We start from the raw sequence: 13,732 nt of genomic DNA on the forward strand, positions 1-13,732 counted from the left end.
AATAGACTATTAATTCTACCAGAGGAGGACTTGCAGCATTTTGCTTTGCAGAATATATTGTCAAATCATAAAAATCTGCTTTGCAGGCAATGGGAAGGAGAAAGTACACTGCAGTTAAGTCATGATTAGCTCTGCAATAGCATATACATTGCACTAGCATATACATTGCACTATCGCCTTCCATAGTGGAAGCTCCTTTCTACTACAGCAGTGGTCCCCAACCAGTAGCTCGTGAGCAACATGTTGCTCTCCAACCCCTTGGATGTTGCTCTCAGTGGCCTCAAAGCAGGTGCTTATTTTTGAATTCCAGACTTGGCGGTAAGTTTTGGTTGTATAAAAAACAGGTGCACTGTCAAACAAAGCCTCAATGTAGGTTGACAATCCACATAAGGGCTACTAAATGGCCAATCAGAGCCCTTATTTGGCACCCCAAGAACATTTTTCATGCTAGTGTTGCTCCCCAACTCCTTTTACTTCTGAATGTTGCTCACGGGTTCAAAAGGTTGGGGATCCCTGTACTACAGTATGCTACAACTTTATAGAAAAAAAGGCTCCCATGATGTTAATTTCTTCTAAACCTGCATCTGGACAGCTCTCTAGATAGACAGATGGGGGGGGGGGGAATGTCAATGAGGAGAAGGAGAATTATATTACAAAAATAGAAATACATTATTTTTGTTCAATGGTTTCTTAAAGGGGTGGTTCACCTTTAAGTTAACTTTTAGTTATGTTCTAGTTCAATTCTAAGCAACTTTTCAATTGGTCTTCATTATTTTTATTTTTTTTAAATATTATTTTCCACATTTCAATTGGGGGTCAATGATCCTATCTAAAAAAAAAATGCTTTTAAGTCTGCACATTTATTGTTATTGCTATTTTTATTCAAATCAGTGTACAGTTGCTAGGGTATGTTGGACCCTAGCAACCAGATTGCTGAAATTGCAAACTGGAGAGCTGCTAAATAACTCAAAAACCACAAATAATAAGAAATATCCTTTTTTTTCAAATTCTCAGAATATCACTCTCTGCATCATACTAAAGTTGGTGATTTTTGATACCATGTTTAACTTCTCTAGCAAAATTCATCTTATATTTTTTTTGTTAACTGTAAAATGAGCTATTGTGAATATTCATAAAAATTCATAATTGGATTTTGGGGAACATTTTTGCATACTGGGAATTTCAACCAAGCCACACAATCTCTGTTCTTTTTCAACTATTAGGACAGGCATATCCAAAGTCAGGCCCGCAGGCCAATTGCGGCCCATTTTCAAATTTACACCGGCCCTCAGCCTCCATCATGAAATTAATAATAATGTGGCCCCCAGCACAGTGCGATCAGCAATCACGTAGTCATAGCAATAATATTTGGGTACATGATTAGTGAAATGATCGTCTATACTGCTACCTGTGTGCTGTAGGTGTTAGCAATAAAGATGCAAAGGCACGTAGTGACGCACTGCTCTCGCATACTTCTTTAGGGCTGAAGGTGCAATAGATGTACTGATGTGCCAGTACAGTAAACTAAAGAAGTATGCGAGAGCTGTGCGTCTCTACGTGCCAGTACATGTCTATTGCTAACACCTTCAGCACACAGGCAGTAGTATAGACTATCATTTCACTAATCATGTGCCCAAATATTACTGCTACGGCTACACGATTCCCACGAGAGAGGGGTGTGTGTATGGATGCTGGGTTTTCATTTGGAGGGGTTGAAATTGATGGACTTTCTTTTTTCAACCCAATTTAACTATGTAACTATGTAACTTCTCCACTTCCGTCGTGTACGCAAACATCTCCAGGAGTGAATGATCCTGATCACAAGCAAGCTACCTCGGAATGGATGTCAGGCTGAATGGTCGGCCCTCACACATTTTCACCTCACTAAATCTGGCCCTCGTTGCAAAAAGTTTGGACACCCATGCATTGGGATAATGGTACACATTTTTAACGTGGAATATTTTTGCAGCCCAAACACACAGCACAAAATACCAAAATCTATAGGGCACAGTTACTTACATTAACACAGTATGAAAGTGGAATTTTGTGTTCAATTACCATGTTTTTTTTCCCACTATGAGGCATTTTTCCCCAGAATACCTACACTGTGTCTACCTCAACTGTACCCATTTCTTTGCAAAATGAATACAGTCTGTCTGGTGTCATTTTTGTTGTTTGCTGTGTGTCTGAGCACAATTCTTTAGGCATGAGTGCACTCAAGGTCGGACTGGGCTGGCCTGGACATCGGGGAAAAAAACCGGTGGGCCCTGCTGGCCCAGATCCGCACCCAAATCCTAAGATTTAATGCACCTTCCTGCCTCAACACACTAAGAAAACACAGTGTGCATGCATTCGAGTGCGTACAGCGGGGAGGCATCGCAGTCGGGGGGGCCGGAGGTAGGGCCATGGACAGCAGCCGTGGTGGGCCCAGGCCCCCCAGTCCAACCCCACGCCTATTATTGCAGGGTGTGAAGGGAGTCCTGGAGCTACAGTCTCGTCATGAGTTGGTGGTAGCTCCTGGGTTCCCTTGAGCCAGTAGGTGTAGCAGTGCACTGTTTGGAATGATCAATCCCTACATGCCAAATTATAAAATATCACATTATAACGTGTTATAAACAAATAGGGTAATTCTTTGTGCCATCAGGATGATCTAGGGGTTTTCAGGAGCTAATAATCAGTGATGGGGGGTGGGCAGTGTGACTCTGAGATGCAAATCCCTCATAAGTATACTATAGCCATGATTCTCTAGGATTTAGGTTATATACTATTCCCCTACATATAGGTGAATCGTACTTAACAAATATTTTCACTAGTGTAAAGACAGGCTTTACATTACAACACATAAATGTTCACCATTTCATTTTCTCTTTACCAATATCTTTTGAGCAAAATAGTGCTGAAACTCCAATGTATCATCTCATAATGAAAGAGAACAAGGAGCAATTGTGTTTTTAACCTTGTCATTATTGTTTATACCAACAACAAACCTGCACCCAATCCTTATTTATGCAAAGTAAACAGGGCATCTACCCAGAATCTGTGAAGAGGTAAGACATGGAAATGATTTCCAGGCTAGAGCCTTTGCTTTTACTGTGAATTCACTTAGCTTTGTATTTAACAGAACAGGGTTTTTTCTCTATACCCACTAATCTAATAGCGATTAAACTGATATTTATAAATAATTTTATATATTTGTAAAATAATTGTTTAACCAAGGGCAGTCTCCACTTTTACCATTTGGAAGGCGAGTACAGTATACTCTGATAATTACTGTAGAGAATGTCTCACTTGGAGAATGTATGTACATCAAACTAATTATGTTTATTTGCTTTTACTCGCACACAGGAGAATACATTTGTGAAATCTCGTGCAAGATTCCTAGAGGATCACTCCTCCCAAGAAACTTTGCCTTTCACGTATATAAAAAGCAGCAGTACTCGGTCAAATAATTCCAGAACCAGTTCCAGTTTGCCATTTAATTCTGTTATATCTGAGTTAGAAAGAAAAGGAAGAGTTCCTCCTCCTGTTTTAACGAAACCTGCAATACCACAGATACTGAGACAACAGAAAGTGCAACCCAGTCAAACAAATGGAATTATTCATTGTGTAAATCCCAGTAACTCTCCAGAAGCACCAAACGAATTGTCTGATCTCAACGATAAGTGCAAGGTGGACTCCATGAAGTGCAAGAAAATATTTAAGCAAACTATTACTATTACAGATGAGGATGTGAAATATGAAAATATGAAGCAAAGTTTTCGCCGTCTTCCAGATCCAACTTGTCCTCCAGTTCCACCTTCCACAACTCAGGCAGCCAGAAGTTCTCCAAAGGTGCAAAATGAAGGGGAAGTTAAACACAGTTTTCACCCTCTCCAAAATTCAAATTCAACTGCAACATCATCTTATCCATCTTGGACAAAGGGAAGTTCTCCAGAGGCACGAAAGCATTCGTCTTCGAATGCCACCAGAAAACCTGAAATTATGAGGAGTAAGAAACTGATAATACAAACTTTGAATGTTGGGGTTTTTAGTGTTAACAACGGGAATTAATGATGTTGAAAATGTTAAACCAAGTTTTATATCCTTTTTTTTTTCCCCCCAGAACCACAGATTCAGGCAGGAGTAGCAGTTTTACCACCTTCTCCTCCTCAAGCAGCAATCCCAGAAAGCACAAGTGTAAGTGAAGAAACCTATGAAACTGCTGATTTAAACATGACCAAAAAATGGAACCCAAGTCTTGTCCGAAATCATGATGTCAACATTATAAAGAAAGCAGTTTTATCACCTTCCTCTTCTCAGGCAACAAACCCAGAAAGCACCTATGAAACTGCTGATTTAAACATGGCAAAAGAATGGGAACAAGTTCTAGTCAGAAACAATGATACCAGCTGTAACAAGTGCTCCTTCTATAGCGATAATTCCCTGTCGGCACAAAGCAAGAAGTCCGTTATAGCAGATGAGAGTTCTGAACAGGATGAATTACCAGAAATGCAAGGTAACTTCTGAATGCTACTGCCAAAAAGTAATAAGGTTTTAAACAATTTTTTCCCACAGTAAAATAAGAATATACAAACACACACAATAATTCCCCATCTGGTAATAATTTGCATAAAGAGTATTATTTCTAACCATATATCCATTACTGAATGCAGATATGAAATGAAAGACCATTTTATTTACAAATTGAGGGACTGGAAGGCTATTTAATGTAATATTAAATAATAATAATTAGAATATTATCGATATAATGATTTGCTATTTCCACTCCATGTCATTGGTAGATCCCTTTCAGTTAACTTTTAGTATATTAAACAATGGCCTATTCTTTTCATTTTTACTTTTTATAATATTTGCATTTGTCTTCTGCTTCTTTCCAGCTTTTACATTTTGTTTACTGACCCCAGCAGCTAAAAATATATTGCCATGTTAGGGCAGAGACACACATGAAGATTCGGGGAGATTAGTCGCCCGGCGACAAATTGCCTCTTCTTCAGGCGATTAATCTCCCCGAACTGCCTTCTCGCCAGCTAGAATCTAAATCGCCGGCGGGATGGCACCCGGAGCACTTAGTTTTCCGAAGTCACCCGAAGCTTCCTCGTGAGGCAATTTCATAATAACAATGTACAATAGAATTATACACCGACATAAGTTTTTATTTATCAGCAATATCTGTACAAAGGAATATTGTTTATATATCTAAGAGATGCATGTATACAATGTATTTTCAGAATTTTAAATATTAGGACTATTGCAACCGTTTTCCCCATTGTTTGGCCCTATAACTACTGTATCTTTACTACAGAAATACATGAATTCACTATTTTATCATATGTTCTGTAATCATAACATCTGATGATGATCTTTGTCAGCCTATCAAAGAAAAGTATTTCTAAGATCCATATTTAGTGCATAAAATGACCCCCAAGTCTTTGCAAATGGCCTCTGTTGGGAATTTCTGAAATGCAAAAACGTTCAGAACAGAATTATGCAAAATCATGCACATTCATAAAATACTAGTTATATGCTCAAAGATAATCCCATTGTATTATAAATGTGCAATCCTTCCACATTAGTCCATGGTTTAGAATGTGTAAGCACTCATGTTACGTCATATCCAGTAGAAAGGGTTAAGGAGAGGCTATTGTGGTATTTTGATAACGATGTTTTCCCTAAGAAGATAACAGCAAAAATGCCTTGGTGACATTACCAAAACAACTATTACAGTTCTTCTTCTATGCCCATTATATCTAAATGGGAATGTGTTGCTCCATATGTTAATGAAACCGATGACCTCAAATAACAAAAAAAATGCAGACAAAAGTATAGTTCCCGATGGTAGGGGTTATACTTATACTATGCACTACTTGCCACTTAGAAAATCATGATATATATTGCTAACCAGCTACAAGTACAGGTATGGGACCTGTTATTCAGAATGCTTGGGACCTGGGGTTTTTCCCAGACAAGGGGTGTTTCCTTAATATGGATCTCCATACTTTGTCTACTGACAAATAATTAAAGCATCAAATAAACCCAATAGGATGGTTTTGCCTCCAAAGTAGATTTATTATATCTTAGTTGGTAACAAATACAAGGTACTGTTTTATTATTGCAGAGAAAAAGATAAAGGGGTCATTTATAAACACTGGGCAAATTTGCACCTGGGCAGTAACCCATGGCAACCAATCAGATTATTGCTTTCTGGGTTCAACCTCCAGCTAGCTGAAAAAAGAGGATCCCTAATTGGTTGCTAATGGTTACTGCCCAGGTGTGAATGTGTCCAATGTTTATAAATGAGTATGATAAACTTGAATAAGGGTCCCTGAATAAAGTATTGTTGTCACTCACCACATTGAAGAAGTGGCCCAGGTGCACAGCCCTGAGCCCTCCGCACAGGGAGCAGACAAAGTGAGCACTCAGAATAAAGGCAATCTTCCAACAGGTTGTTGAAGCAAAGTAAAAAAGATTTATTGTGTCCACAGCCTTACGCGTTTCGTGTTACAAACACACGTAAATGAGTCCCAAAATGTTTTAAAATGTTAAATGATTTGATTAAAATTAAATCTATGGGAAATTACCTTCCTGTAAAGGAAATAACTGGTTTCCAGAAAATGGATCCCATACTTGTAGCAGTTTCTAATACCCTTATGTAAATAAATCAATAAATTAAAGGACAAGGAAAGCTAAAAGCACTGGTGAGTGCTAATTTGCTTGGCCCCCTCCAGTGAATCGAATTCATGCATGTGGTCCTTTTTTTGGGGAGGGGGAGTTGTGGCTATCATCTTTTCTTGTTTTCACATGAATGTCCATTGTCTTCATTAAAAAGAATTCAGTCTTTCAGAAAGGTTTTTGGGAAGACAGTTTAAAAAACATCTGTGACTCAAAAATTAAAGAAATCATATACATTTAAAGGGAGCCTATATGAACCATACTTTCCCAGCATTCCAGCATAATTGTTCAGATTACATCTGCAGCCCACAAAAGGTATAAATGCTACAGTGTACAGAGCAATTCTGCATCGAGTATATTTAGTTATCCTTAAAATGATATTTCATATCTGAAATTGTAGATTACATATTGAGTTTATTTAAACCGTTTTTCTCTCACAATTTTAAAGAGCATAATACATTCCTTTAAATCATTTTAAATTGTAGTTATAAAGCCAGGTAGACGACAGAAGAAAATCAATGCTGGTTTACGAGATGCTCCCAAACTTAAATCTCTTCCAACCATTGATTCTCTGAAACCACCAAAGAAACCTCCGAAACCGCCAATTGTTGATCTAAGTCGATTTTTATATCTTCACGGGAACAACAGCATACAGTTTACAGGTAAGCCATTTATTATAGCAACCTCCAGTATACATATGTAATTACATTACTAATATATTTATTGGAAAACATTTTCAGCTATTTGATATCCCTGTTTTTAACTGTGATGTCTTGGAAACTATCCTATATTGTGCTAGCTGCGTGTGTAGGGGTGTTGTTAAAAACGTATACTTAGTCAAAGATATGAGGAACATATCTGCCAGGTTGACTGTATATGTGTAAATTTAGGGTCTCGACACTTTGTCTTGTAATTTCTCAGTGAATGTAAAAGTGTCCCATATGGCACCCTCTTTATATGTCAACAGGAGCAACCCCATTGCTCTGTATAGAAATAAACAATTCTTCCTATTTGTGTGCTATGTGCACCCACCCATCACTACTGTGTCTGGCCATGTCCAATTCATAAATGCCTAGTATGTTTTGGGTGGTAGCACTATAAGTAGAGATTAGAATCATAGCAGATAAAAATGGTGCATGGAATCATATTATATTATACGTTGTGTGTCCTATATTCTATTGGTCCCGCTGATGGGTCCATGGGCAGGCTAGAGTTGGTTCTTATTGCTGTTCGATGTGACATGACTGAATGAAAGTTGTAAATTTGGAATTGCACCAAATCTGTGATAATTTAGCTCTGCAGTTCTCGGAAGGCCCAGTGCATAACTATAAACTGATGCCATCACTTGTGCATATTAAAATAGAAATGGCCACTATATCTTGTTTATTCATTTATCCTGATGACAAGGATAAATGTCAATGTGCTGCCATTACCTACAGACTAGGCCCTAAGGCAGAGCAAATAAAATCTATGGTACAAGTTGATACTTGAACTTTTGTTTCATTGTGGAGTGACTTGTTGATACTTGAACTTTTGTTTCATTGTGGAGTGACTTATTACTCTAGGCTGTTTTTGGCAGGAGAATTGTTGCCTGTGGATTTTGCCATGTTAGATAAAGGAGCTTGAAGATTTCCCAAACACAGCTTTGTATGTCTGTTGTGTTGCCTTGTTTTGAGTACAAACGTTTACTGTGAAGATGTAGAACAATGTGCTTGTGTCCTCTAGCTGTCCCTTTACTTTCTGGCAAGTATTAGTGGTTGAAGAATTAAGAATGAGGAATTGCATGTAATGTGTAAACTTAGAATGAATCGTCCCCTGGTGTAACTATAGAGGAAATATACCCCAACTCGGGGATAGAGTACACATACTGAGGGGTCTGCATCCTCCATAGTTGTGTAAAAGTCCCCAACTACTCTATATCTGTGAGCAAGCAGTTAGGAAGCAGGGGGAGGAGTCAGATTAATGAATGTGCTGCACCCCTTTTGTGTGGGGGGACCCAGCACCTTGTTGTTACGCTGCTGGAATCATCCCTCTAAATTATTAAATAAGTAAAGTACTTCCGATATCATATACAGTAGCTTATAAACAATTTAACTAAAATAGTAATGTGTAACCCAGTTAGTACCTAGCATGGCCTGTATATTCACAGTCACTGATGTGCACACCAGCTAGAACATTAAAGCTCCTATAGTTCCCCCCAACTTCCAATTAATTATTAGCAGTAGCTTTTTTTTATAATACATCATTGTGATTAAAATTAATTATATTTTGTAATGTTTTATAGATCTGAAGCTAGGCAAATGGAAAGTATACAATATGTATGCAGTTCTTACCATATATACTGTATACTTTCCATTTGCCTAGCTTTACATTTATAAAACATTACAAAATATAACTGATTTTAATCACAACGATGTATTTAAAAAAAGCTACTGCTTTACCTTTTATACATCGAATACTGTATTTATAGGATTTGCTTTACAGTATTTTGCAATAAAGGTACATAGAACTGTATTTTGTATTAATGTGTGCAGGATTTGTAGTCTGTGTGTACAAAAATATTCTTTTGCACGAACTTTAAGACTTTCCCCTATAAGAAATACATTTACATATGATCTCTGTATATTTTAGAATTTTTTGCAAATTGTCATTTAATTAATGCCACTTATTACATGCTGACCTTTGTATGCAGATTCATAGTAGACAGCTTGGTTTTACCAAGCTTGGTTTTAATCACTTGGCATGGATGTGATCTGCTTTACCTTTAAACAGCGTTCACACATTTTTCATTATAGTCAAATATATTGTCCCTTTACACCCCACTCATTTTGCTCATCTGAGTCCCTCTGGAAGTCCGTTCTATTTCTAATACAAAACTGTAACTGTGATTCATCTATAGGATCACCAGAAGTAGAAAAAGCTGCCGCTGTTTTAAGGTAACTATGGCATGTATTTAACATGTGTAGTAATTGGGATGGTATGTTCGAACAACTGGCCACTATTAAGGACATACATTTAAGGCTACCTAATAGTTTTTAAAGAGTTTCCAAAGCAAAGGCATTAACTTTTGTTTGTTTTAATGTCAAAACATAAAGAATTTATTGTTTCTGGGCAAAGTAACAGAAAAAATACTCTTTCCGCACTGCACATGCAGGTAGTATTAAATGGAGCAACTGACATTAGAATGTATTATTTCTTTATTTTGTAAGTACTGCAACTTATGAGGATTCTATAAGCCTTTCAGAGGAGTCGGCACATGATGATACAGTAGATCAAGGTAAGGGCATGTTACTGCATAATTTTCTTTCTTATTAAAGGGATACTGTCATGGGGAAAAAAAAATTCATTTTCAAAATGAATCGGTTAATAGTACTGTTCCAGCAGAATTCTGCACTGAAATCCATTTCTCAAAAGAGCAAACAGATTTTTTTTTTTATATTCAATTTTGAAATCTGACATGGGGCTAGACATTTTATCAATTTCCCAACTGCCCCATGTCATGTGACTTGTGCTCTGATAAACTTCAATCACTCTTTACTGTTGTACTGCAAGTTAGCATGATATCACCCCCCTCTAGGGTTGCCACCTGACCTTGAATTCGACCCTTAAATTCGACCCCCCAAGTTAAATCCTCCGAATTCGAAGGATTTAGCACAAATACTAATCTAATAAAAAATCGTTCGATCGAACGATAAAATTCTTCGAATCGAACGATTTTTTTGATCGAAGGATTTTTATTCACTGGGGAAGGTCCCCAAAGGCTAACATTACAGCTCGGTAGGTTTAAAGTGGCGAAGTATGAAGTCGAAGTATATTTTAAAGAGACAGTACTTCGATTATCGAATGGTCAAATAGTCGAACGATTTTTACTTCAAATCGTTCGAATCATTCGATTCGACCGAATTTGACCAATTAGATGGCTGAAGTACCCAAAAAAAACTTCGAAATTCCATTTTTTTTTTTCATTCGAATTCTTCACTCGAGCTTAGTAAATCGGCCCAGTGGTGTCTTACATTTCATATCCCCCTTCCAACTGTAAATTAGGCCCAACTCTTGGCTGTCTACAACCCTCCTGGAGAACTACCTAAAATAAAGGTTGGCAAAACATTTACCCTCCCCACATTTGCATACTTGCATATATCAGCCAATGGTATCACCTTACCACAAAAAATGTGTTTTTTTTTTCATAACTATAGTTAACACAAACACTCTACTACTAGTAAACCTTACAAATTCTTTAAGGCAAAATTACAGCATTTTCTGTTTTGATGTTTTCTTACCTTTCTGTAGAAGTTTATTTTGTTTACCATAAGTGAAATTGTCTGGCAGGCCTTGTTTATTTTGGTAATCGCATCATAACTTGTTAAAAATGGATATTGGTAGTATGTTTTTTGTTTACAGAATTACCTGGAACCAGAACACGTGACTATATTGCTAGGTAAAAACAGCATAATTTCAAATAATTAAGATGTTTTATTTTTTTTAAAAAAAAAAGTATATCTGGTGTAGGTTTTATTCAATATTATATATTTTTTTTATCTAGTACTAACGGGAGCGAATTTTATCAGGATATACTGCCAGTTTCACCATATTCTGATAATGTATTTGACGACAACCCAGGTAAGACTTGTTAACATTCAAAGTGCAATGCCAAAACTAGTGATGGGCAAATTGTGAATTTCCTGCAAAACGGCGAAATTTGACGCCAGCGCCCATTAAAGTCAATGGGCATCCATTTAATAAATAAATAACGAATAAATAAATCCGCTCATCACTAACCAAAACCACTACACAGAGGCAGATACATTTGATCGGGGCTGGTGGGAGAAGTTTTACTTGGCAGAAATAGGACAATAGTATATAAAATGGTGTTATCCTGCAGTTATGTGAACAGCCCTAGCTGTTTTTTACCACTGTCTTTATATTATAAACAACCATACTTAGTTAAATATGCAAAAAAGTACTGCAGGACCCTGAAAGGCAGCTTAAAGGGGTGGTTCACTTTTAAGTTTATTGTTATTTCTACTTTTTAGTACTTTACCTCTTTCTATTCAGACCTCTCCTATTCATATTCCAGTCTCTTATTCAAATCAGTGCATGGTTGCTAGGGTAATTTGGACCTTGAACCAGATTGCTGAAATTGCAAACTGTAGCGCTGCTGATTAAAAACCTAAAGAACTCACAAACCACAAATAATGAAAAATAAAGAACCAATTGCCAATTCTCTCAGAAAATCCCTCTTTACTCTCATACTATATGTTAATCAAAGGTAATAGGCGGCATTAAACTTGGGGCTTTTGTTTTCCATTAAGCTTTAATAATTATGTAGGGACCCATAGGGTTAATATGTCCCTATGGCTTTAATTCCCTACACTTCCTGATTTCCCTAGTTGCTGGGCAGATTCCCATGTAGCTAGAGATAATTTGCATTATTATATTATTTGCCAGGAAGCACTGTGACCACACCCTGTCACACTTTGGTATAGTGAGAGAGAAGGTTTGGAACTTCCTCTTTGGCTTCTGGTTGCTGACCCAGCTGGATGTTCCAGGGAGCCTGGGTGCAATAAGGCCCAGTAAAGCCATGTGCCCTAGAGTGACCAGTACCTGTAGAGAGAGATAAGTCGGGGAGCAGGGACCCCCTGAATGAGGCCAGCTAGAGATAGGTTACTACCTGTAATAATACTCTCTAGGAGAGTAAGATAGGCAGGTTAAGTAGCAAGAGCAGCTTGGCTCCAGCTAGGAGGGATAGCTTTCCCCTCAGGCAAGGCTGGTCTGTAGATAGGGACACAGCCTAATAGGTAATTAGGGCTAGTGAGTTCCCTGATCCAACGTGCGGGATCCAGGTCATGGTGCTGAGATCCTGAGGGTGTATCTATCCTGGTGTGATGCTATAGCCTCAGGGAGTTCCAATATGCTGTCTCTGAGGGACATGTAGTCATGTCATGATTGTCTGCTGGGCCTCTGTGGCTTTGTAAGTACAACCCTGTGGATCATTTGTCTCTGACAAATAAAAGTTATTCTGTTGACTGCAAGAACCTCCTGGTGCCCATTCTTTGCCTGTTTTATTGCACAGTAGTCAGTGGGTGTTGTAGTTACACTACACACACCTTTAATCTGCCTAGCCTAAAGTGTTAAGAGTCATGTGTAACCCATGCTCTATTGCACTAGCTGGTAATTAATCTCATTGGCCCGTATAGCCCAAGATAGCGTTGTAATTATTTTTAGCTAGGCCTCAACTCATTTTTGTAATGGTTTATGGTAAATGTATTTGCTTAATTAAGGTGCAATTTTCATCCCAAAATGTGTGTATCATACAGGTAGATAGATTTATAGTACATATGTTGCTACCTTCCTTGTGTTGTAGAAGTACTGTATGTTGCATGTCTGGCTGAAAGAGTAGGATGCTCAGGTAAGGAGGTAATTGACAGGTAAAGCTTTATTTGTAAGCTTAAGTTTTAACATATCTACAGAGTGTCTTATGTTGCCCTGAGTAAGTTGGGGTCTTGGGCTAGGCTATTTACTTCCCATATTATGGAGTTTAGGTGGCAAGGTGCCACCCTGTTGTGTCATGCTCTATCTGATCCTATGGACAACCTGCACTTGTTAAATGTACTTTTTTTTTATTAAACAGAGGCACATCTAATCCTAAATTTGATTGAAGAAGTTACATTTATTTTAGAAGTAGGATGGGCAGTTACACATATAAAGAAAATTATAGATCAGTGCCACAGGCTATGAGAAAAAACAAACAACACAACCTAATGCAATATTGTTAATATTTAGTGCAGTAACCAGGGTGTTGCAACACAAATCTGTGTGTGTCTTGAACCATAGAAAGTCTATGTAAAGATTTTTCTTGTGCATTCAAAAGTGCTATAGCGAATTCTACAAAGTGCTCTCTCCAAATATAATTAAATAAAACAAGGTGATTATAGTGCTTATTTCAAAGGTAGGATGAATTAGAGCAAGGTGCGATTGTATTGATTCTTGTGCAATCAATATAGCACAAGAAAAATAAAACTGTTTACTTTCCCTTTAATCTTGCAAATGTTGATTGTTTTGC

At 37.6% G+C, this 13,732-nt stretch overlaps 1 protein-coding gene across 1 annotated transcript in view; it reads left to right on the forward strand.

The window, feature by feature from the left end:
• Positions 1-13,732, forward strand: part of LOC108714247 (FYN-binding protein 1) — a 44,113-nt gene that overhangs the window by 10,240 nt on the left and 20,141 nt on the right. The window contains exons 2-9 of the mRNA XM_018258286.2: positions 3,346-3,988; positions 4,103-4,176; positions 4,300-4,495; positions 7,155-7,331; positions 9,569-9,605; positions 9,879-9,946; positions 11,071-11,107; positions 11,213-11,289. Of these exons, the coding sequence (XP_018113775.1) occupies positions 3,346-3,988; positions 4,103-4,176; positions 4,300-4,495; positions 7,155-7,331; positions 9,569-9,605; positions 9,879-9,946; positions 11,071-11,107; positions 11,213-11,289 (1,309 nt within the window). The remainder of the gene's footprint in view (positions 1-3,345; positions 3,989-4,102; positions 4,177-4,299; positions 4,496-7,154; positions 7,332-9,568; positions 9,606-9,878; positions 9,947-11,070; positions 11,108-11,212; positions 11,290-13,732) is intronic.

This window comes from Xenopus laevis, chromosome 4L (genome assembly GCF_017654675.1).
Source record: "Xenopus laevis strain J_2021 chromosome 4L, Xenopus_laevis_v10.1, whole genome shotgun sequence".
In the NCBI taxonomy this organism is placed as follows: domain Eukaryota; kingdom Metazoa; phylum Chordata; class Amphibia; order Anura; family Pipidae; genus Xenopus; species Xenopus laevis.